At 48.7% G+C, this 21,579-nt stretch overlaps 2 protein-coding genes across 2 annotated transcripts in view; one reads left to right on the forward strand and one right to left on the reverse strand.

Annotated features, from left to right (window-relative positions):
- Positions 1 to 2,296: 2,296 nt before the first annotated feature.
- LOC101535381 (cytochrome c oxidase subunit 5B, mitochondrial) lies at positions 2,297 to 3,921 on the reverse strand. Its single transcript, XM_004590771.3, has 4 exons — positions 3,763 to 3,921; positions 3,247 to 3,320; positions 2,968 to 3,067; positions 2,297 to 2,492 (listed from the first exon to the last, which is right to left on the reverse strand). The coding sequence occupies exons 1-4, from the start codon at positions 3,863 to 3,865 to the stop codon at positions 2,380 to 2,382; spliced, it is 390 nt and encodes a 129-aa protein (XP_004590828.1). The 5' UTR covers positions 3,866 to 3,921; the 3' UTR covers positions 2,297 to 2,379.
- A 16,160-nt stretch (positions 3,922 to 20,081) lies between these two features.
- The window catches only part of FAM178B (family with sequence similarity 178 member B), a 137,048-nt gene continuing 135,550 nt past the window's right edge, over positions 20,082 to 21,579 (forward strand). Inside the window, exon 1 of the mRNA XM_058667570.1 lies at positions 20,082 to 20,330. The gene's annotated coding sequence lies outside the window, so the exon portion shown is untranslated. The remainder of the gene's footprint in view (positions 20,331 to 21,579) is intronic.

A 21,579-nucleotide genomic window follows, 5' to 3' on the forward strand; every position in this document is an offset into this window, starting at 1 on the left:
GTGCCATTTGGCGAGTGAACTAGCCAATGGAGTATCTCTGTCTCTCCTCTGTAAATCTACCTTGCAGACAGAAATGTAATAATTGAGATGAGGCCAGCATGCTGTTGTAGGGTGATCCTGTTTGTGGCACCGGCATCCCATATGAGCTCAGGTTTGAGTCCTGGCTGCTCCACTTCCCAATCCAGCTCCCTGCTTATGACCTAGGAAAGCAGCAGTGATGGTTCGAATCCTTGGGATCTGGCACCTACGTGAGAGATCAGCTCAGCTGTGACCACTACAGTCATTTGGGGAATGAACTAGATAAAAGAGGATTTCCTCCCCTTTCTCTGATTTCAAATTGAATAACCGAATCTTAAAAAGAAAAAAAAAAAGTACAAAACAATATTTTAAAAAATTAGTAAGTAAATAAGTAAGGGGGAGACAGGGACCAGTGCCATGGTGTAGCAGGTTAAATCTCGGCCTGAGTGCCTCGGCATCCCATGAGGCCCACAATTTGAATCCTTGATGTTCCACTTCTGACCCAGCTCCCTGTTAATGACCTGGGAAAGCAGTAGAGGATGGCTCGAGGCCTTGGGACCCTGCACCCCAATCCGAGATCTGAAAGAAGCTCCCGTCTGCTGTCTGCAACCTGGTGTAGCTTCAATCACTGCAGCCATTTGGGGAGTGAACTGGGGCTGAAGATCTCTCTCTCTCCCTCACTCTCCCTAGAACTGCCTTTGAAACAAAAATACATCATTTAGAAAAAAAAAAAAAAAAAGAAGTTCTAGAAAGCCAGATAGGGAGTCTAAGCAACAGTACCCGACCAATCTTCAGGACAAAGTTATTGGGAAATTCTCTTAGACCAGCATTTAAGTCAATTTTAATATGTGACTATCTGGAGCTGTCCTTCCTAGAGTGGCAGGCCATGGCTGGGGATCCTGCAAGCAGAGACAATGACTGAAGGCAAGGAATGGAAGCAGCTTTCCTATCTCTTCAGCATGAGCCAAGACAGACCCACCCAGAGTTCAAACTGAAAATCCAGCTAGAATCAATGAAGATATCAACTGAAGCCAACTCTGGCTGAACTTAAGACAAAAGGTAACGGCTCTGACTTGTCCAAGGTTATCTTAAAACACAGTGGTTGAAGTGATCCAGTGTTTTCTTCAGCTCAATGGCTAAATCCTCACCTTGCAAGCGTCAGGATCCCATATGGGCACTGGTTCATGTCCCAGCTGGTTTCCTTCCCATCCAGCTCCCTGCTATAGCCTGGGAGAGCAGCGGAAGATACCCCAAAGCCTTGGGACCCTGCACCTGTGGTGGGAGTCCTGGAAGAAGCTCCTTGCCTTGGATTGGCTCAGCTCTGGCTGTTTGGTCATTTGGAGCTGAAGCAGCAGATGAAGCTTTTTGTCTTTCTCTCCATAAATCTGATCTGCCTTTTCATTCCAATAAATAAATCTTAAAAAAAGTTTCTCTGAAGCATAAAAACTCCATAAACACAACTAAAAATTTAATGATATTTAATAAATGTCAAAAATCTAAATTCCACATTATCCCACTTCTCTTCCACTTTACAGGTTGCTTTTCCTTTAAAGCATTATCCATTCATCTCAAAATCAGAGTAAGAGAGAGGGAGAGAAAAGAATTTTCCATCTACTGGTTCACTCCTCAAGTGGCTGCAATGGCTATGGCTGAGCTAGGCTGGAGCCAGGCACTTCCTCCAGGTCTCCAATATGGACATAGCGGCCCAAGCACTTGAGCCATCTCCTGCTGCTTTTCCCAAGCTCACTAGTAGGGAGCTACAGTATGAGTGGAACAACCAAGACACAAACCATCTATTTCACCCTATAGGTTCTCTATTTTTTTCTAATATCCACATGTCTGATCATTTATTTGGAGAATCCCGGCCACTGGTTTCTAGATTCATTCCACATGATGAATGTCACTGTGGGTACCTCAATGAACTCATACTTTCAAACTGAGATCTGTACCTGTTGTCACTATGCCACTCAATCTGTGACACTGTGAGGATCTATTATCACAGCCAGGCTCTTACGTTATTTCCAAGATGTTTATTTTTCTATAGACATATCCAATCCTTTGACACAAAGGATGGAGCCTGACTCCACAGCCCACCCTTTTCCCTGTAGCAAGTGGTTCCAATCACTGGTGTTATGGGTTGTTAAATTTACTCAAATTTAATCTAACCAGTACACACTGGTTGCATACTCTAAGTGGGTAGGAAGCTAGCATTAGCAAATAGTATTTTCCCATATAAAAATCATCCATACCTACCCCAAAATAGAAGACCAGTCACCTGTGGGAGGAGGCGCCAACACAATGGCTAACCTTTATTGGAAGAAGAAACCTTACAGCACATTTTGATTCAGTTAGTGCAGGGACTCAGTGGGCCAACTGGTGAGGCACCAGCTTATAGTGGGTTCCACAGCTAGGGCATCGCTGGGCCTCGCCTTTGTGCAGCCAGAACCAGATGACAGCACTGTTGTCCTCTTCACCTGAAAGGACAAAAGGTGGCTGCAAGTCATCCAAGTTGGCACCTGAGGGCATCAGCTCAGACTCTCCTCTCCAGGCTCTGGGTGAAGAAACAGGCCCTGCGTCTGCCGGCGTTCTACACTGACCTCACACCAAGGTCACTGAGAGTTCCAACAATTCCCTTGCCTACGGAGACCTCCGAAGCAGGCTCCATGCTGGGACACACGCCCAGTGCCTCATAGGGAAGGCCCAGGAAGATGTTCTGATGAAAACCTTAAGTTCCTGATGCACCTCCAGGGGACCCAGCCAGGTTTGCTGCCTCTCCCCTGTCTCTTTGCAGTCAGGATAACTACCTGGGCTTGAGGGTCGGGGCCCTTGGAACAACAACTTACGTAAACATATATCACACGAGCTTTACATTCATACCGTCTCAAACACACGCGTGCGGACACACACACGGTGTGAAGCGGCTCATAAAGAAACCAGGTAGGGACTTACAGATGCAGCCCACTATCCGCTTGTTGGTGATGGAAGGGACTAAATTAGGGTCTTCCTTGGTGCCAGAAGCTGCCTTTGGGGGTAACAAGTTATACGGGTCCTGCAAAAAAAAAAAAAAAAAAGAATTACACCACTAGGCACACAGGCCTCCAGCTTGCAGGACCTCAGCTCAGGGGGCTCGTCCCACAAGCCAGGCCTCCTGGATCAAAGGCACCCAGCAAGAACAGCGGTTCTCCCCGAGCCCCGCGGAAGACAGAGAAGGCAGTGGGGACTGCTCACCAGGCCCTTCCGCGCGGCCATCATGATCTCCCGCTCCAGCCCGGTGGCCTGCTCCTCATCGGTCGGGACACCCCCTAAAAGAAGACACACGGATTACGTTCTCGAACGATCCAGAAGGGCAAACGCCACACGGCGGCCTCTGCCTGAGGCATTCCGGGGCTCTCTCTGCATCCCTGATCTTCATCGCAGGACGGCCCAGTCACGAACCCCAAAAGTTCGTCCACCTTCCAGCCCACCGTCCGTTCGGCTCAGGGCGGACGCGGGGCGGGGACCCCCGGCTGGCGATCCCCGCCCGCCCCCTCCCCCACAAGGTCACCCCTGACGAGCATTCTGTTAGGTGGGCGGCGGCAGCGCAAGCCCCGAATTACAGTACAACGCCCCCCGAGGGCCCGAGGACACCCCGCGGCCCTGACGGGGTCACCCCGGGCCCACAGCGCGCCCCGCTTCCCGCCCTTAGCACCAAACACCCCGGTATTGGAGAACGACAACGGTCCCTGCCGCCGCGGCGCCGAGTACCTCCAGAAGCCATGGAGCGCACGGCAGCCGCCCCGTGGGGTGCACGGGCCCTCAGGGCCTGGGCAGCGAGTGCCCCAGCTCCCCGAAGTAACCTTGAAGCCATCAAGCCCGCGACACACAGCGCCACTTCCGCAAAGAACCTCTACAGATGGGCGGGACTTCCGGGGCGGGGCTTCCTTCTCCTAGCTAATTTTCCGCTTCCTACCAGCTCCCTAGACCACGTGACTTTCGCAGGGCGGGGAGGGGCGCGAGGAGCTCTACTGCGCAGGTCGAGTTCTGTGTCGACGTTGTCCAGTCGGTGATGGGAGCTTTGGGTTTGGTGTTTAGTAACGCTAGATTTGGGCGAAGTCTGGGAGTCTTACCTGCTAGTCGGACTGGGTCCTGGAGGCAGCTGAAGACGGTAGTCTGCTTCTTTCGGAACACTGGGTGGGCATGAATGATTTAAACTTTTTTATTAATTAATTTTTTAATCTTACAAAGTTGATTAGGGTACAAAGAGTCAAGGGCTACAGGAAAATGGGTAATACCATTGTTTCCACACTAATATCATCATTTTTTCCCCCTGTATCTGGGATCAGGGGAGAAACAAAGGGAGAAGCCTCACCCAGCCTCCCACCCATCCCAGGTCCCAGATGTGAGACACACGCCAAGGGTCCTGCTCAAGCAGTTTCAATAGTTCAACAGTTCTGAATTGCTGCCACTCTCGCTGTTCCAATTGCGATGAAATCTATTCAGAGTCCACTGACTGACATAGTCTCTTCATGGTTGGGGTTCTGAGCTGAGCAGTTCAGTTGGAGTGATCTCCAAAGAAACTTCGCCTGATATGATCCCAGACCTGATTCTTGTGTGTGCTTGCCAGTATAGAGTCTGGCACAGTGCATCGTCCCAATCAGTTTATACACGTGCTGGTCGTTGCAATTGCTGGGTCAGTTCTGTTTCCAGCCCTGTCTTCCACGCGAACCAATGGTTGTTGTAGTCCAGCCCGATCCTATCCACTTCATGCTCGGCCCTCACGCAAACCAGTGGGAGCTTCAGCTTGGTTGGGGCAACTCCCTATAACCCCCACCAAGCCTGCCCCCTACTCTGGTTCCCACTATGTACAGCAGACATATTCAGTCTGTCCCACATCTCATTTAGCTCTTGTACATGTCAATCGGCATTGAAGCCTAGTTCAACCTAACCTGCCCTACTATCCAACCCACACACATACTGGCAGGTGCCTGTCTTGCAACCTGTGCCCCAGTCCTGATTTTCATGCTCTCCAGTGGGAGTGGTAACCCAAGAGGGAAGTGCCCACTATTTCCCTATTAGACCACTCCCACTCCCTGATTATGCACTCTCCAGATAGTTCTGGAGTTTAACTTGACAGATTCAGCCGCCAGTGCCAGCCTCTGCCAGCTAATGCTGCGGCAAACCCCAGCCAACCCTCACCCACTCTAATTTTTGCTTGCAGCAGTTGGAGCAGTCATCCCAACCTGGCTTTTCCCTGATCTAGCTCACATGAGACCCGCAGGTGTTTAGCCCTTCATGGTCTGGTCAACCCACACTCTCCAGTGGGAGTGGCTGTCCAGCAGGGGAGCCTACATTGCCTCTGCTGGCTTTGCCCCCTCCCTCCCTGGTTCTCATGTGTGCTGGTTGGTCATTGCAGCCACATCTTGCATGGCTCACCGCACCTTGGCATTCCACAATGTGCACTGGTTTGTGTCATGACCAAACCTGGCCTGACCCACACTCCATTCTGGTGCTAAGGATTCACCAGTGGGTGATGTAAACTAGTTCAGCCAAATGCATGCCAGTGGGTGGGTATCTTTCTCTGGTCTGGTCTGGGTTGCTCCCTCTTGTGGTTCTTGCACTCACCTGCAGGGACTGTGTCCTGACAGAGAAGTTTCCAAAGTTCCTCCATCAGAACCTCTCCCTATGCCAGATCTTGTGCAAACTGGTGGGTCCATGGGCCAGCCCTCCTTGCTGGCCTTCAGTCCACTCCGGTTTTTACCATTGTATGTTTCAGCCCAGCCAAGGATCGTCCATACCCAGACACTGCTCACACATGGCTCAGTGGGGCAGAGACCTAGCCTAGTTCATCCTACATCCATCCAGGTTTTCCAGAGCATCAGATGGTGCTGGCATCTAGCCCGGCTATGTGTATTCAGCCCCAGTTCACACTTGTGCCAAGGGAGATTGCAGCCATATCCAAACCAGAATGCAGCCCCCACCCTGGCCCCCGCACTCTCCTGTGGGAACCCCAACCCAGCAAGGGTGTACTCTCATAGCTCCCCAACAGAGCTTATGCCCTGCCCTAGATCACACATGTGCCAGTGGTTGCTCTGACCCAGTTGACTTAGCCTCTGACCTGTCTCAGCCTTTGCCTTCGATGCTGTGGCCTGGTATCCCTGGCTAATGCAGACCAGTCAGTGTAAGAGCCTAGTTTGACATGACCTGTGCTCCATCCTGATTTCTGTTCTTCCTTGTGAGTTGAGGTTTGCTTGGCGCGGCCCAGTCAGCCCCTTCCAGTTGCAGCTCGACCCACCCCACATCCTATTTTAGGATGCACATTCAGATGCTGCTGCCGTGACCTGCCTAGACTGTTGTCAGTTCCTTTACCCGTAAGTAATGGCAAGTTCCACGGTCACACCTAGCTCAGCCCATTGCCACCCCAGCTCACGAGCTAACCAGAGGGACTTGTATTTCCACAGGGTTCGGCCCACACTTCCCCCACCAAATCTCCCCCCGGACCTGGTTCTCTTGCATGCTGGTTAGTATCTTGATCCTGCCAAGTGTGGCCCGTCCACTGTTCCACCACTCAGTCAGGTACTGGCACCTAGTCCTGCCAGACAGACCCCCATCCATAGCTTTCACGTGGACTGGTGTGTGGCAGTCAGTGATGCTCTACGCTAACAGCCCATCTCAGGATTCCCATGTAGGCTGGTGAATCCGTCTGGCCCAAATAGATATGGACTTTTTCCTCCAAACCAGCAGGTCTCAGTCCCCACGCTTGCCAGAAAGTTGCATGACCCTGTTGCTGGGAATCACCCAGAATTCATCCCCCACCTACACTCACACTGGCCTTATCCATGGATGTCCCTAGGCAGCAATTACATATCCTAAAACCGCAGTTTGCCGCCAGGCAGCCAGCAGGCAGAGCCTGGCACCACTTGGTGTGTTGGCTGCCCAAACCTAGGACTCGGTCACCACCTTTCGGCAGTGACTTTGGCCTGAGTGTCCAGCATTGGGTCTGGCCTGGCTGGGGCACCCCCTACAGCCACCACACTGCAGGGAGCTGCTTTTACCCCAATCCCACGGCCAAACCTGAATGATTTAAACTTAAGCATGGGCTGTGATCTGTGCAGTGGTGTAACAAGCTAATCTTCTGCCTGCAATACTGCCATTCCACATGGGCACAGGTTCGTGTTTTGTGTGTTCCACTTCCTATCCAGTTCCCTGTTTATGGTCTGGAAAAACAGTAGAGTATGGCTCTAGTCCTTGGGACCCCGTAATCACGTGGGAGACTCAGAAGAAGCTCCTGGCTTCAGATCAGCTATGGTCTTTGCGGCCATTTAGGAAGTGAACCAGCAGCTGTAAGATCCTTATCTGTCTCCCCTAATCCCTGTAAGATATATCCCAAATAAAAATAAATCTTAAAAAAAAAAAAGAAAACAGAAAATGTCTTCTCAGTAGCTCGCTGTTCCTTGCAGGCTAAGGTGTGTAAAGTTTCCAAGAGTGGGCATGCAGTGCTTTGTAAAACACCATCAGTTGCTCACACTTGGTTCCCCCCCAGTTGTCAGTGTATCTCCAGTGCCCTCTTGTTTCACGCAATATCTGCATTTCTCCACCATATGGAAAATCCCTTCAAAGTAGGCACAAGGCTGTATTCATCATGGAATTTAGTTCCTTGTAGAGGTCTGGCATATAATAGCACCCGGTAATTTTTAGTACATTCATTACTTGTATGGAGTATATCCAATTGATTTATAGGGCTTCCCCAGCGAGAGCAATTTGAGGCACATTGGAAAGTTGATGTTCCATCTTGATTATGTTACTAAAAAAAAATCTACCCTGAGACCAAAGTAAGTTGATTATTCAAACATGGGTTTTGCTTTGAATGGCTTCCACTATTACACCCTTCTCCCCAAGTCTGCTGCAACTGCTCAGATGCTAGTGGGGAAATTATCTAATGCCACAGAATGGTCCCCAAAGATTTATCATTGATTTGTACCCATGATTTGTTTTTTTGCTGAGAAAAAAAAAATAATTGGTCTGGAAAACAGTTGGCCATAAGAGCCTTGTCAGCCAATTGTTTTTGTTTTCTGCCCTTTCGGGCACCATGTCCTGCCAGTAAAAGCAGACAGACTAGTTAGTATTCCCTGAAGTGCTCTGTGGAATCCACCCAGGGCTCAAGATGCACTCTCGGAACAAAGGAGGTGGCCAAGATAGGGAAGTCCTGCCCTGAGGACCACACTCCTGGACATGCAAATCCAGCCTAGGAACTCTGTACAGCCAGTTTGTTTCAGCCCAGAGCAGAGCAGTGAGATAGGGAGCTCTAATGTGCTAGAATTCCCCGCTGCCTGACACAGATGATGTATTCCAGGCTATAAAGGAGAAATGAGTTGAGGCTCATTTCGCACATAATAACCCTTGGCCAACACAGGAACAGCCACCACTTCACCCTGGGATTGTCCTGATTATGCAGTGAGCCAGGAGGAGGCTGCAGAGCATCCCCAGCCACCCCAGTGCCCCCAGCTCTCCCACCCTCCACTCACATCCCGGCTCCCTAAGGTTGCCTTGGGGAGCAGTCAGCCACTCCTGCTCCAAGCTTATTTTTTATGTTATAGGATAACATTTTAGTTGCCAAAAGAAATGCCTATTTAGTAAGTCAACACAGATGTGTAAAGAAAAAGTTTAAGAATTGGGGTTTTATGATTTTCTCTGTACCAGAGTTTCTCAAATCCACTATACCTGACATTTATGAAGGGAAGTAGTGAGGCTATTCAGTATGTGTTGTAGGATTCAGCAGTTAGGCTGTTAGCACTCCCCAACATGATGACTAAAAATACCATTGATCATTGCCCGTGTCCCCTTTGGGAACAAAAGCATGCCTGCTTGAACATCGCTGTTCTGTACAGTAATGAATGAGAGAAACACACACACACATAGGATTTTTTTTATCCTTTTTAAGATTTGTTTTACTTTTACTTGACAGGCAGATTTTACGGAGAGAGAAGGAAAGACAGAAAGATATTCTGCCTACTGGTTTAGTCCCACAATGGCCTCAATGGCTAGAGCTGAGCTGATTCAACTTCCAACTGGGTACGGGGCCCAAGGCTTTGGATCGTCCTCTGCTGCTTTCCCAGGCCACAAGCAGGGAGCTGGATGGGATGTGGAGTAGCCAGGACAGAAACTGATGCCCATAAGGGATGTAGTGCCACAGGTTAACCAATTGAGCCACCATAATGCCCCCAGAAAGTTTCTTAAAATTATACAAACATAGGAGGATAGGCATTTGATTCAATGGTTAACATGCAGCCTGATACTCCTGCCTCTTATGTCGTTGTTCTTGGCTCACCCCTGGTCCTACCACTGGTTCTGGCTTCCTGCACATGTGTAATCTGTGAGGCAGCAGGTGATGGCCAAAATGCTTGAGTTCTTGCCACTCATAAGAAACCCATATTCAGTCCCAATCTCGTGTCTTCAGCTGTGCAGGTATATGGACAGTGAATCAGCAGATGGAACATTTCTCTGTCTCTATATCTCCACCTTTCAAAATAATAAATGAAAATATAGGAATGTGAAACATATTGTTTCTATTGACCACCATCGAAATTGTTGGTCAATTTTTTTTTTAAGTTTTACTTATTTTTATTGAAAATGCAGTCTGTGTGTGTGTGTGTGTGTGTGTGTGTGTGCATAAAGAACCTCACTAGATTCTGCCCTGGCTGTTTTTGTGAAAGTTTGGAGCAATTCATGCTTTCACAAGTAGATGGTGCAAGTGTCAGCCCCCAACTCCAAGGCTGAAGACATTGTCTCCCTGGAAGTTTGCCTGCCCACTGGATAAATGAAAACGGAAGCTGTTAGCATTTACATTTTCAGTTCCCTGACCCCTTCGGAAGCTGAGCATCTTTGAAGATTTTAATTGGTCATTTTCATTTCCTTGAGAATGTGAAATGCCAGTCACAGTCTCTGTGGCAAACGACTTAACCTCTTTTTTGCTTTATTATCATTTTCTTCTGGGCATCATGGGGCAGGCCTTTGGTGCAGCAGTTTGAACCTGCTGGAAATGCCCATATCCCTTGTTGGAGTGCCTGGGTTCAAATCCCAGCTTTGTTTCTCATTTTAGCTTCCTTTACATGTGCACCTGGGAGGGACCAGTGACACTTTTAGGTGGCCACAACATCCACCTCTTAGAGCATTGTGAGAAATAAATGAGACATTTGGAAAGGCCTCAGGATAATATTTCACACTTTTTTTTAAAAAAAAAGATTTGTTTATTTATGTTCGAAAGTGAGATATACAGAGAGGAGGAGAGACAGAGAAGAAGATCTTCCATTTGTTGATTCACTTTCCAAGTGGCCCCAACAGCCGGAGCTAAGCCAATCTTAAGTTAGGAGCCTGGAGCCTCTTTCAGGTCTCCTATGTGGTTGCAGGATTCCAAGGCTTTGGGCTGTCCTCCTGAGTTTTCCCAAGCCACAAATAGGGAGCTGGATGGGAAGCAGGGCTACCGGGACATGAACCGCCACCCAAGTGGGATCCCGGCATGTGCAAGGCGAAAACTTTAGTTGCTAGACCACCGCTTTGGACCCAGTATACCACACATTTTAAGCACTAAGTAAATGTTACTTTAAACGCCATCAATCGCTATATTCATATTGGCTTCTATTTGTCACAAGAAACTCCGTCCACCAGTCCTAACCTCTGCGTAGGCGTAAGGGACCTGATCTCTGCATACACTGGTCACTGCATTCCCCCTGTGCTATCTTGAGTATTTATTTCAATTATGTGGCTGAATCATTCAAAAATAAACATTTTAAAAATTAACTTATCTATTTGAAAGTCAGAGTTACACAGAGAGAGAGAGAGAGAGAGAGAGAGAGAGAGAGAGAGCAAAAAATCAAGATCTTCCACCCACTGGTTCACTTGCCAAATGGCCACAACAGCCAGGGATGGGCCAGGCCAAAGCCAAGAGCATCATCTATGTCCCCCATGTGATGTCAGGAGTCCTAATACTTCAGGCCCTCATCCTCTTGTTTCCCCAGACTCAATAGCAGGGAGCTGGATCAGGAATAGAGTAGTCTGGACTAGAACCAGCACCCATGTAGGAAGTCAGCATTGCTGGTGGTGGCTTTATGCACTACGTGCAAGGCCAGCTCCCAAAATAAGCATTTCTATATTGGCTAATCACATGCTTATTTGGAGAAACTGCTTCTCTCATTGATTTATAGGAACTTTTTGAATAAGAGGGAGATTATATTGAGTCTTTTCCAGGGGCCAAGACTGGTCATTTTTCCAAGAGTAACTAAAACGTGATTTCTGACTTGAATCTATTGAAAGAAACAGGAAGGGAAGATAGGTATTTGACATAGTTGTTAAGTCTCACCTGGCACACCTGTATTCTTTGTCAGGGAGACGGGTCCAATCCTAGCTGCTCTGCTTGTAATTTCAGCTTCCTGTTAATGCACACCCTGGGACACATCAGGTGCTTGCTCAAGGACTTGGGTCCCGCCACCTGTACGAGACCAAGATTGGGCTTCAGGCTCCTGGGTCTGACCTGGTCCAGCCCTGGCTATTGCAGACAATTAGGGAGTGAACTCGCAGAAAGAAAAGCATTTGCTATTTGTCTCTCTGTCACTCTGCCTTTTAAATAAAATGAAAATAAAATGTTTAAAAAAAAGTGGAAGGGACTGGGAAGAGTGCATACACACCCAAGGTCAAAGTAATGGGGCCCCAAAAAGGATTTAGTCTGCATTACTGTTACCTGAGATGTAACTCTGAGTTCTCCTAGGCCATAGAGGCCATGAGCTCTTTGGAAGGTCCTGGGCTGGTTTTGAATTACAGAGACTAGGACGGTGGGTGTGTCTGGCTCCCGGGCTTGCTGGAGTCCCTTCAGACCAGTGTCTCTCTTCCATAATTGGAAGCCTGAGGAGTCTGAGGCCCAGTAGCTGAACCTCTGAGGACCTGCTGGGTACTGGGGGGGCGGGGCAGAGCAAGCCCAGCTTTTCTGTGTTGATGCTACCAATCCCAAATGGGTCACTGGAAAGTGCTGCCAGCAGGAGCCAGGCTGCAGCTGAGGCTCCAAGGGGCCTGAGGAGGCTGTTGTGGAAAAACAGTTTTTATTTTAAGAAGCAGGGTCTGGTGAAAGACAGCAGAGGACACTCACTTTGGAAATTGCACCCAGTGTCCCCAAGACCTCTCTCTGACCCACTGAGTTGTGCTGTATTGCGGGACGCATTGATCCCTCCTTGAGATCCATCTGGTAAATCCTAACTTCCAATTTTCTTTCCCTTCCCACTCACTCCTTTTATAGCTCTCTTCTCTGCCTGCTGGGTTGTCCATGGGATTCCCTCTTCTTAAGTCAGGGCCCAAGTAAACTATATGAACAGTTAAGGGGATGTTGTTTATGCAGGTGTATGTGGGGTTGACAAGGCTACAAAGGACAGTGGGGACCAGGGCAAGGCACAAGTGCCAAAAAATGCCAGCATCTCTTTCCTTCCACTCTTCCAGTTTCCATCAGTGACCCCAGCCTGCAACCAATGGATGAAGCAGTCCCTTGACGTAGGCCATGGAGGATAACCCACAAGCCACAGAGAGCAGGCAGAAGGGTAGTGAATGTAGAGGGACAAATAGGGAATGACTAACAAGAGTCCTAATCTGGTACAATAACCTGTTTTTTGTAAGATTTATTTTATTTTTTTTGAAATGTAGAATCACAGAGAGAAAAGACAGAGAGAGAGAGAGAGAGAGAGAGAGAGAGAGAGATTGATTGATTGTATTGGTTTATTCCCCAAAAGGCTTTAATGGTCAGAGCTGAGCCAATCCAAAACTTGGAGCTTCGTCCAGGTCTCTCACATGGGTGTAGGGGCCCGAGGCAAGCACTTGAGCTATTCTCTGCTGCTTTTCCAGGCTGTCAGCAGGGAAATGGATCAGAAGTAGAGCAGCCAAGGCACAAATCAGAGCTCATAGTGGACACTGGTGCCATGAGCTGAGGTTTAGCTACTGCTGGCACCATCCTCAACAATAATAATGGCCTAACCTTATGAACTGGCATACTGAGTTCTGTGCTCCCTGACCCACTGGTACCCAACGCTGAATGCACTCAGCCATTTTTCTCTTGCATCTTTACTCCTAGGATGCTGAATGAGTCCATCCATAATTGTTGCTATAAGAAAACCCCTGAGGTTGGATAATTTGTGAAGAAAACAGGCTGATTTAGGTTACAGTTCTGGAGGGCAGAGAGCATGGTGTCAGCCTCTGCACACCAGGAATCAGGTTTAGATGGGTCCCAGGAGTGAGTATGGCCTGCTTATACACCAGAGTGCTGAATTCCACATTTCTCTTCACTGTGGCAATTGCACCATCATCCATCATTCTTCTCCTCCCATTCACTTCCAGGCTGCCTAGAAGATCCCCATCAGCCACCCCACCTTGCCTTGTGTTAACCTCTTCATCAACTGCTCACAAATGCTCTCGCCCTGTCCTACCACGCCCCCCCCCAATTCTGTCACTCGAGTTTCTTACCTTCCTCTTGGCTGAACCCCAGTCAAGATGTATACACAAAGCTTGTCAGAGATATCATTCTCATGATAGTAAAAGATGGGAAAACCCAGCTGTTCAACAATGGAGGATTTTTTTTAATCCAAACTTAATGTGGAATGGCTGTACCATGGAATATAATTCAGTCATAGAAATGAAGGAGCTATTGCTAAGTGCCACACCTTGAATGAACCTTAAAAGCACGATGCTGAGTTGGGGAAGCCAGACACAAAGAACATAGGTGGTAAAATTCTACTTACGTATAATAGTCAGCATTGAATTGAAAAAAAAAGCTAGTAAGTTGTTTAGTAATTTTTAGTGGCTGAAGGAAAAGAGGAAAGAGGAATGACTGGAATTTTCCTTGAGAATATTTTGAAATTGGATGGTGATAATGACCACAAAACTGGTCCATGTACAAAACCAAAAACAAAACAAAAAAAGACCTTTGCATTGTATACTCTAAAAGGGTGAATATTGTGGAATATTATTAAATTTTAATGTTCTGAAATTTTTGGAGTAGAATTGTGTTACAGCAGGTTAAGCTGCTGTGTCCCTGGCAGCCCTTTTGAGCTCTTATTTGAGTCCCAGCTGCTTTACATTTGATTGAACTCCTTGCTAACAGCCTGGAAAAACAGTAGAAGATGGCCCAAGTACTTGGGTCCCTGCCACCCACATGCAAGACTCTGATGGGACTTCAGGGTCCGAGCTTTGGTCTAGGCCAGTCCCAGCAGTTGTGCTCTTTTGTGGAGTGAATCAGCAGATGCAAGATCTCTCTCTGTCTCTGACTCTCTCTCTCTGACAACTGTCTTTCAAATAAATAGAAAACAACAGTGAGACAGGCAGACCCATCCACTTTTTTTTCCTAGTAGAGTATAAACTCTTTGAAGGGAGGGTTTCATGGAACATGTTCCTCTCCTTATTGCAAGTGCTTTTCAATGGGGTCCAGAACATAGTAGATACTTGTTAAATTCCAAAGGACAATATGGTGCTTGGTTAAAAAGAAATTTGAGAAAGATAGAAAAATACCTCCATCTGTTGCTACACTGCAAATGGGCACAACAGCTAAGGTTAGGGAAGGCCAAAGCTTGGAACTCAATCTGGGTCTCCTACAAGGTGACATGGACCCAACTACTTGAGCCATCACCTGCTGCCTCCCAGGATGAGCAGCAGCAGGAAGCTGGTATTGGGAGCAGAGTCAGGACAGGAGCCCAGGACTCTATTATGCTTTGCAGGAGTCCCAAGTGACATCTTCGCCACTAGGTCACATGCCCAGTCCTGCCATTTTGTCAATGGGAAAACATAAATAAGCATGCGTGTGTACACATCTACATTCACAAGAGATTATTGCATCTGGGGAACTATTGGAGAAATTCATCTGAATTGGACACATATTTGCAACCACAGTCCAGCTCAGAGTGGGCAGAGATCTACTAAAGGAAACTTGAAGAAGATTCTCCCCCCAAAACGATGTCAGAGAGCAGAAGCTCATATCACCTTCTACCTGTATCACTGTTGAAAAGCAAAGAGGGCATGCATGATGTGAGAGGAATTCCAACATCTGTGCTCTGAATTATCCCTCCTTCTGGTGTGCCAGCTGTGTCCTCAGGCAAGCCATTTTGCACCCCATCAGTGGAGCCTGGCCCATGTGACCCTCACAGATAGCTGCTGCTCTGCCATTACATCAATCTACAGGGAGCACTTCTGGTAAGACTTCAGCCCCCGCATTTCTTGGGGCTCTAACTTAAGCCCAGTTTCCACCTGCACTCGCCTTCATGGGTTCACTCCCCTTTGGGGGTCCATCCTCTGGATCAACACAGCAGAGTGCCCTGCCTTCTCCTGTCTCTCTCTGTTGGTGTTTGCTCAGCAGCTGTCCTCTCCCTGGAACATCTCCACAAATTCCCTCCTTTCCCCGAACCCTCTTCACTCTGCGAAAGTTTCCTCCCAGACTCCTGTTCCCACTCCCTATGTGTGGCTCCTGTCCCTTCAGCCCTGAGTTCTGGGATCTCCTCCTCAGGTTGGCTGACACATGGCAGGCCTGCCCTTCCCACTGTCAAATGACATCCCAGTCCTCAAGCACTGCACTTGCATTCTTGCCTTAGCACAATCCATCAGTCCCTTTTCCTTGAATGCTTCCCCCTTTTGCAGATAAATTGCAAATTTCAACTCAACTTTTAAGACTTTGGGTAAATGTGGCTGTGCCTTTTGTCATCAGAATGCCCCCAAGTGGGGTGATCATCACAGCCTATGTGCTTCTGGAACAGTTTGGACACATCTTCACATGGGATGACAACACTGAAGAATTGTTACCATTTTACAGGGTTTGAATCTTGGAATGTATGGATGGCAGGTGCTCGATATGTGTTGAATGGTTACAGAATGCATGAATACACTATGTAGGAGAATTGTTTTTCTAGCTTTTAAAATGATTTTTTTGAAAGTCAGAGTTACAAAGAGAGGAAAGATAGGAAGCGGGAGAAAGAAAGAGAGAGACAAGAGAAAGAAAATATTCCATTCACTAGTTCACTTCCTAGGTAGCTGCAATAACTAGAGAAGGTTAAGGCTGAATTCAGGATCCAGGAGCTTCATCCAGGTCTCCCCTGTGAGTAAAGGAGCATAAACACTTGGGCCATCTCCTTCTGAGATTCCCAGACCATTAGAAGGGAGATGGATCAGAAATGGAGCAGCTTGGACACAAACCAGCGCTTGTATCGGATGCTGGTGTTGTGCCGGATTTTGAATTGCCCAGATAATCATCTTATGCTAAGGCATAAAGGTGATTTATTCAGATTAGCCTGGGTCTCTCAGCCACCTCCCCAAGCCCAGCATGGCTGGGCTGGGGGAGGGGCGGCCCCTGCAGGATCCGCAGGGAAGGCAAAAAGAAGCGCGCCAGCCAGAGAGAGGGCCCAAGTCCCCCAGTTCTTATACATTTCAGGCTATTAATTATACAGTCCTGATTTAGCAGGCTTCTATTGGTGGGTTTGAAGCAAGCAACTTTCAAAAAGTACAAATCGATCAGCTATAGGGTGGTGGATCTTATCAAACACCAGGTACTTCCTTTCTGAGGGGTGGTCTGCCTACATGGCCTGCCAGGTATCCTGCCGGGTGTCACATAGACTGTCAGGCCTGGAGTTCACACAGTCCCCAGCCAAGCCATTAAGGCAGAATCACAAAAGGCAGAAAACATCCAGGCTCTTCATTCCCCCCTCTTTCTAGTAACTAATCAGGCCTGGAGTTCACACAGCCCCCAACTAAGCTATTCAGGCAGAATCACAAAAGGCAGAGAACATCCAGGTTCTTTACTGGCATTGTAGGAGATGGCTATATCCACTGTACCACAACACTAGCCCCTTATATTTTGCTTTTGATATTCTTGTTTATTCAAACTTTATTTCTTCAAATATTTGAGACACAGAGAAAAAGAGGCAAAAAGGAGCAGGAAGTTGGCACAGTGTTAGAAATGCTGCTTGGGATATTTTGTGCATCTCCTATCAGAGAACCAGCAGGGCTCAAGTCCTGGCTCTGCTGCCAATTGCAGCTTCCTGCCAGTGCACACCCTGGGAGGCAGCAGGTATGTGAGTGCCTGCCATCCACACGGATGATCCAGATGCAGTTCCAGGTTCCTGGCTTCGGCCTGCCCAGCACTGGCTGTCACAGGCATTTGAGGCATGAGTCAATGGATGGCAGATGGATTTCTCTCTCGTTATCTGTCTTTTAAAAACAATGAACAAGAAAGAGACTGAGCTCCTAGCTGCTGGTTCACTGGTCAGATACCTGCCACAGCCCCTGCACGGGCACAAGGCCAGAAGCTGGGAACCCAATCTGGGTCTCTAACCTGGGTGACAGGTCCCCAAGTACTTTAGCCATCACCATTGTCTGCCAGGATCTGCTTCAGCAGGAAGTTGGAGTAAGGAGCCAGAACTGGGAAGTGAAGAGAACACGAACTTTGATGTTGGAAGCAGGCATCTTATCTGCTAGACCAAATGCCCACTCCTCAAAACTCTCCTAAAGACCTGACAGGGGAAATGACCTTTGGGTCTGAAAGTAAGAAAAATTAGTTGCCTTTCCTTTTCCCTTGAGAGTCTCCCTTGGAGGAAGAAGAGTGTGGCTCTCTTGTCCCACTCCCTTTTTTGCTCACTCAGATTTAGTGTTCATTCACAACCACCTCATTAGCTCTTCTGAGCAAACTGGGACTCCTCCTCCTCTGTGTGGTTTACTATGTTCTCTCTAATAGTCCATTTGCTGTTAGCATATGGAGGCAAGCAGAGGCTGTGCAGTCAGAGAAACACCAGTTCAAAAGACCCTGCATCCTCTGGCTATGTAACTTGAGTAACTTGACCTCTCCCAACCCCCAAGTCTCCCTTCATAGGGAAATTACAAGGAGGAAACAATGAATGGCTGTAGTGCTTGTAGCACACACTGGGTGATCAATAAATGATAATCGCATGAAGTTGGGGCTATAAATGAATAAAGTAATTGAAAGTGTTACTCTAGGGCCCCTGGCAGCTAAAGTCCTCACCTTGAATGCTCCAGGATCCCATATGGACACCAGTTCTAAACCTGGCAGACCAAATTCCTATCTAGCTCACTGCTTGTGCCCTGGGAAAGCAAACAAGGATGGCCCAAATCCTTGGGATCCTGCACCCATGTAGGAGACTTGGAAGAAGCTCCTGGATCCTGGCTTCAGATCTGTGTAGCTCTGGCTGTTGTGGTCACTTGGGGAGTGAATCATCGGATAAACGATCTTCCTGTCTCTCCTTCTCTCTGTATATCTTCCTTTCCAATAAAAATAAATAAATCTTTAAAAAACATGTCTACTCGAGGCTGACCTTTGGCAGAATCAGCTAATACTCGTATGAGACTGGGGAAGGAATAAGATCAACTTGCTCAGGACAATCCACTATTCAAAACACTCCAGGAAAGAGTTAAGAGACCAACTCAGCAGGAGTGGGCACACTGCACAGCTAATGCTTCCCCAGGGCAGGACTTGTGGGAGGAGGAAGAAGATCGGGTGACAGGTCCTGAGCTGGTCCTGGCCACACATTGCAGGGCCAGCAGCTGAGTTGTTGAGCTGCTTGAAGCATCCCCATTTATCCTTTTTTTTTTTTTTTTTTTTTTTTTGCCATCTATGGTCCTCTGGGAGGAAAGTGGAAGGTGTCACAAACATGGAACCTGAACACATACAAAGAAACTACGGCAATGAGTTCCTCAAATGAGGGCCCACTCTGAGGATGTGGGGACAGACAAGTCTTTAGCAAGGAGTGTGTTGCTCCTGAATTGTGGCTACTGTCATCCAGTGTGTGGTCCTACACCAGGCAGGTAGTCTGCAAGCCTCAATCTCTCCATCTGAAAAGCAGACATGTGCTAGCACCCTCCAGTTGTTGGTGCAGAACAAGTGAGGGAAGGTTTCTGGAAGCAATCTATACAGTCAAAACGGGCAATTGTGCAGAGGGAATTATTCTCAACTGTGCTTACAGCTGGCTCTGCCTTTTTATATTAAATTTTACAACCTGGGTCCCGGCAAGATAGTGATTAAAGTTCTCGCCTTGAACACGCCGGGATCCCATTAAGGGCACCGGTTCTAATCCTAGCAGCCCTGTTCCCATCTTGCTCTCTGCTTGTGGTCTGGGAAAGCAGTCCAGGATGGCCCAAAGCCTTGGACCCTGCGACCGTGTGGGAGGCCTGGAAGAGCTCCTGGCTCCTGGCTTCAGATTGGCTCAGCTGCAGTCGTTGCAGTCACTAGGGGAGTGAACCATAGGACAGAAGATCTTCTCTGTCTCTCCTCCATTCTGTACATCTGACTTTCCAATAAAAAATCTTTAAAAAAAATCACAACCTGCTTATTAAAATGGACTCACCAACATATGCTTGAAACATTTAAAACGGCGGGTGTTCCCCAAGCCTCATAAGGAGTTGGAAAAGAAACCTGTTTCCTTATCAGTGGCCCCTTTTGACAACCTGAAGCCACAAGTAAGGGGGCCAATCTCCTTCAGGGATTCTTCTAAAGATAGTAAAGATACAAGTGCTCATCTTCATGTGGAAACCGCCATGGCTTACTGGGGCGGGCAGCAGCCTTCCTTCCACTCAGCACCGGGAAAGGGCCCCAGGGCGCTTTCCCCCCCATGTTCTTTGGGGGACACAGGCCAGCTGCGGCCATCACCCCAGGGCTGGAGAACCAGTGGGAGGATCATCCACCAGTTGCTCAGGAGAGCAGCCCGCTGAGAAGTGTTCACGGCCTAGCTCAAGGCCCGGCTAAGGGCCAGGGGCTCTGGCCGCACTTGGAGAGCGTGGGCCGACACCCCACACCGAGGGAACATGCCTCAACGTCCTCCTCTGCGACATGGACCTGCACCCTGGGGGCCACAGCGAGCACAGGTGCAGGAACCCTAAGTAGGTTGTGGAAGTCCAGGACGCAGGTGGCCCGGCTCCAGAATGCGCATGCCCGCCCGCTGGGCACGCCCCACGCATGCACGTCCGCGGGTGCGTCATGACGGCAGGGTGTCGCAACGTGTGGTCTGCCATGCTGTGTGGTGTGGTGCGCGCAGGCCGTGGGCCGCGAGGTGGAAAGTTCTTGGCTGTTTGCTGACCCTGTTGAGGCTCATGGCGGTGTGGAGGCCTGAGACAGGAGCCGCTTGCTGCCCTGGTGTCCGCAGAGCCCCTGAGGGCTGCCCTGCCGCCCTGGCCCACTAGCTGGCCTCATCCCCTGAGGGACCCGCGCTTCCACCCGCCCTCTCAGGCCGCTTCTCCCCGCAGAAGCCTTCTGGGTTGGAGTCCTGGGTGCTGGCCTTGACCGCAGCTCAGGGGGTAGGGCCCCCAACTCCGTGTTACCGGTGAGGAAACTGAGGCTGGGGAAGGTCGGGGTCACGTGGTGCCGGGTGGGTGGCTAGTAACCGTCTGTCACAAGCCTGGTGACCTGGCCGCTCTCTCAGGCTTTGATAAACTCCTTGGTGCAGAGTGTGTGTGTTGTTGTGTGCGTTCCTTGTTACAGTGTATGTGTTGCAGTGGGAAGGAAATTTGTGTGTGTGTGTGTGGTAGTGTGCGGTGTGTGTTTTTTGGGGGGAGTGGGTAGTGTGTGTGTTGTAGTGTCAGCCAGGCCCTGTGCTGGCACTGGGGAGGCTGGCCTTGTCTGGGTGGGGCTTCTTCGGAGCCCTTGGAGAAATGGTTTGTGTGTTGGTCGAGTTGGCATTTTGTTTTTCTTTAATATGCCCTCATGGAATACCACAGTGACTGTTTTTCTTTCTTCAGAAAGGTATTCTGTCCCCAGCCCCTTGACCTGTGTGATGGATCCAGTTTATAACCCTGGAGGCTGTTTTACTTTCTTGCTGGCTAAAACCTCATCTGCTTCCGTCCTTCAGATCGCCAGCGGAGGCTTGTTGGCCAGAGCCAGCACCCTTGCTAACATTCCTAGACTATTCAATGCTTGTTTAAAAGAATAGATCTTAAATGTGGTGTTAGGAATAAGGCATCTTGACAGAGCGAGAGCTGCATCATTATGGCTCAGGCAGTATTCTGAGTTCATCTTGGCAATTTTGACATTGGGTCTGTAAAAGCATTTGGGATCATTATTTGGCCTCAAAGCTCTACTTGAAGACAAAGATTTTATTTTGCTTACAGCCAGGATTGGGGGTTGGGGGAGGACCGAGGACAGGAAAGTGAGGTGACATTGTGTTACTGTGCTGTTGAGTGGGGGATGGAAGCTGAGTGGTGGAGGTTGTGGGCTTGGGTTGCTGGGATTTGAGGAGGGGGGAATGTCTTAGGTAGATGGAGCCACATTGGAGAGGAGCTGGGGGCCCAGACTCCAAGATCATGACAGTCCTTATTGAGTGGTTGGAGTGTGGAGGTCATCAGGGAGAGAGGCAGAAAGGAAAAGGAGGATTTCAGTGTTAAGTCTGCGTTTGTGTTTGACAGGCTGGCACAGCACCTGGCACACAGCACAGGCTGCACGTCAGATGGACCGCAGTCCTCATCTGCCACTGATTCTAGGAATTGTTGTCTGTTCACATGTTAACAGCTCTGAAGTTGTGCCTTGTTCCACCTCTGATGGCATGTTTGTGCCATCATTCACTTGGTGAGCGTCTT

Source organism: Ochotona princeps, chromosome 8, assembly GCF_030435755.1.
Source record: "Ochotona princeps isolate mOchPri1 chromosome 8, mOchPri1.hap1, whole genome shotgun sequence".
In the NCBI taxonomy this organism is placed as follows: Eukaryota; Metazoa; Chordata; class Mammalia; order Lagomorpha; family Ochotonidae; genus Ochotona; species Ochotona princeps.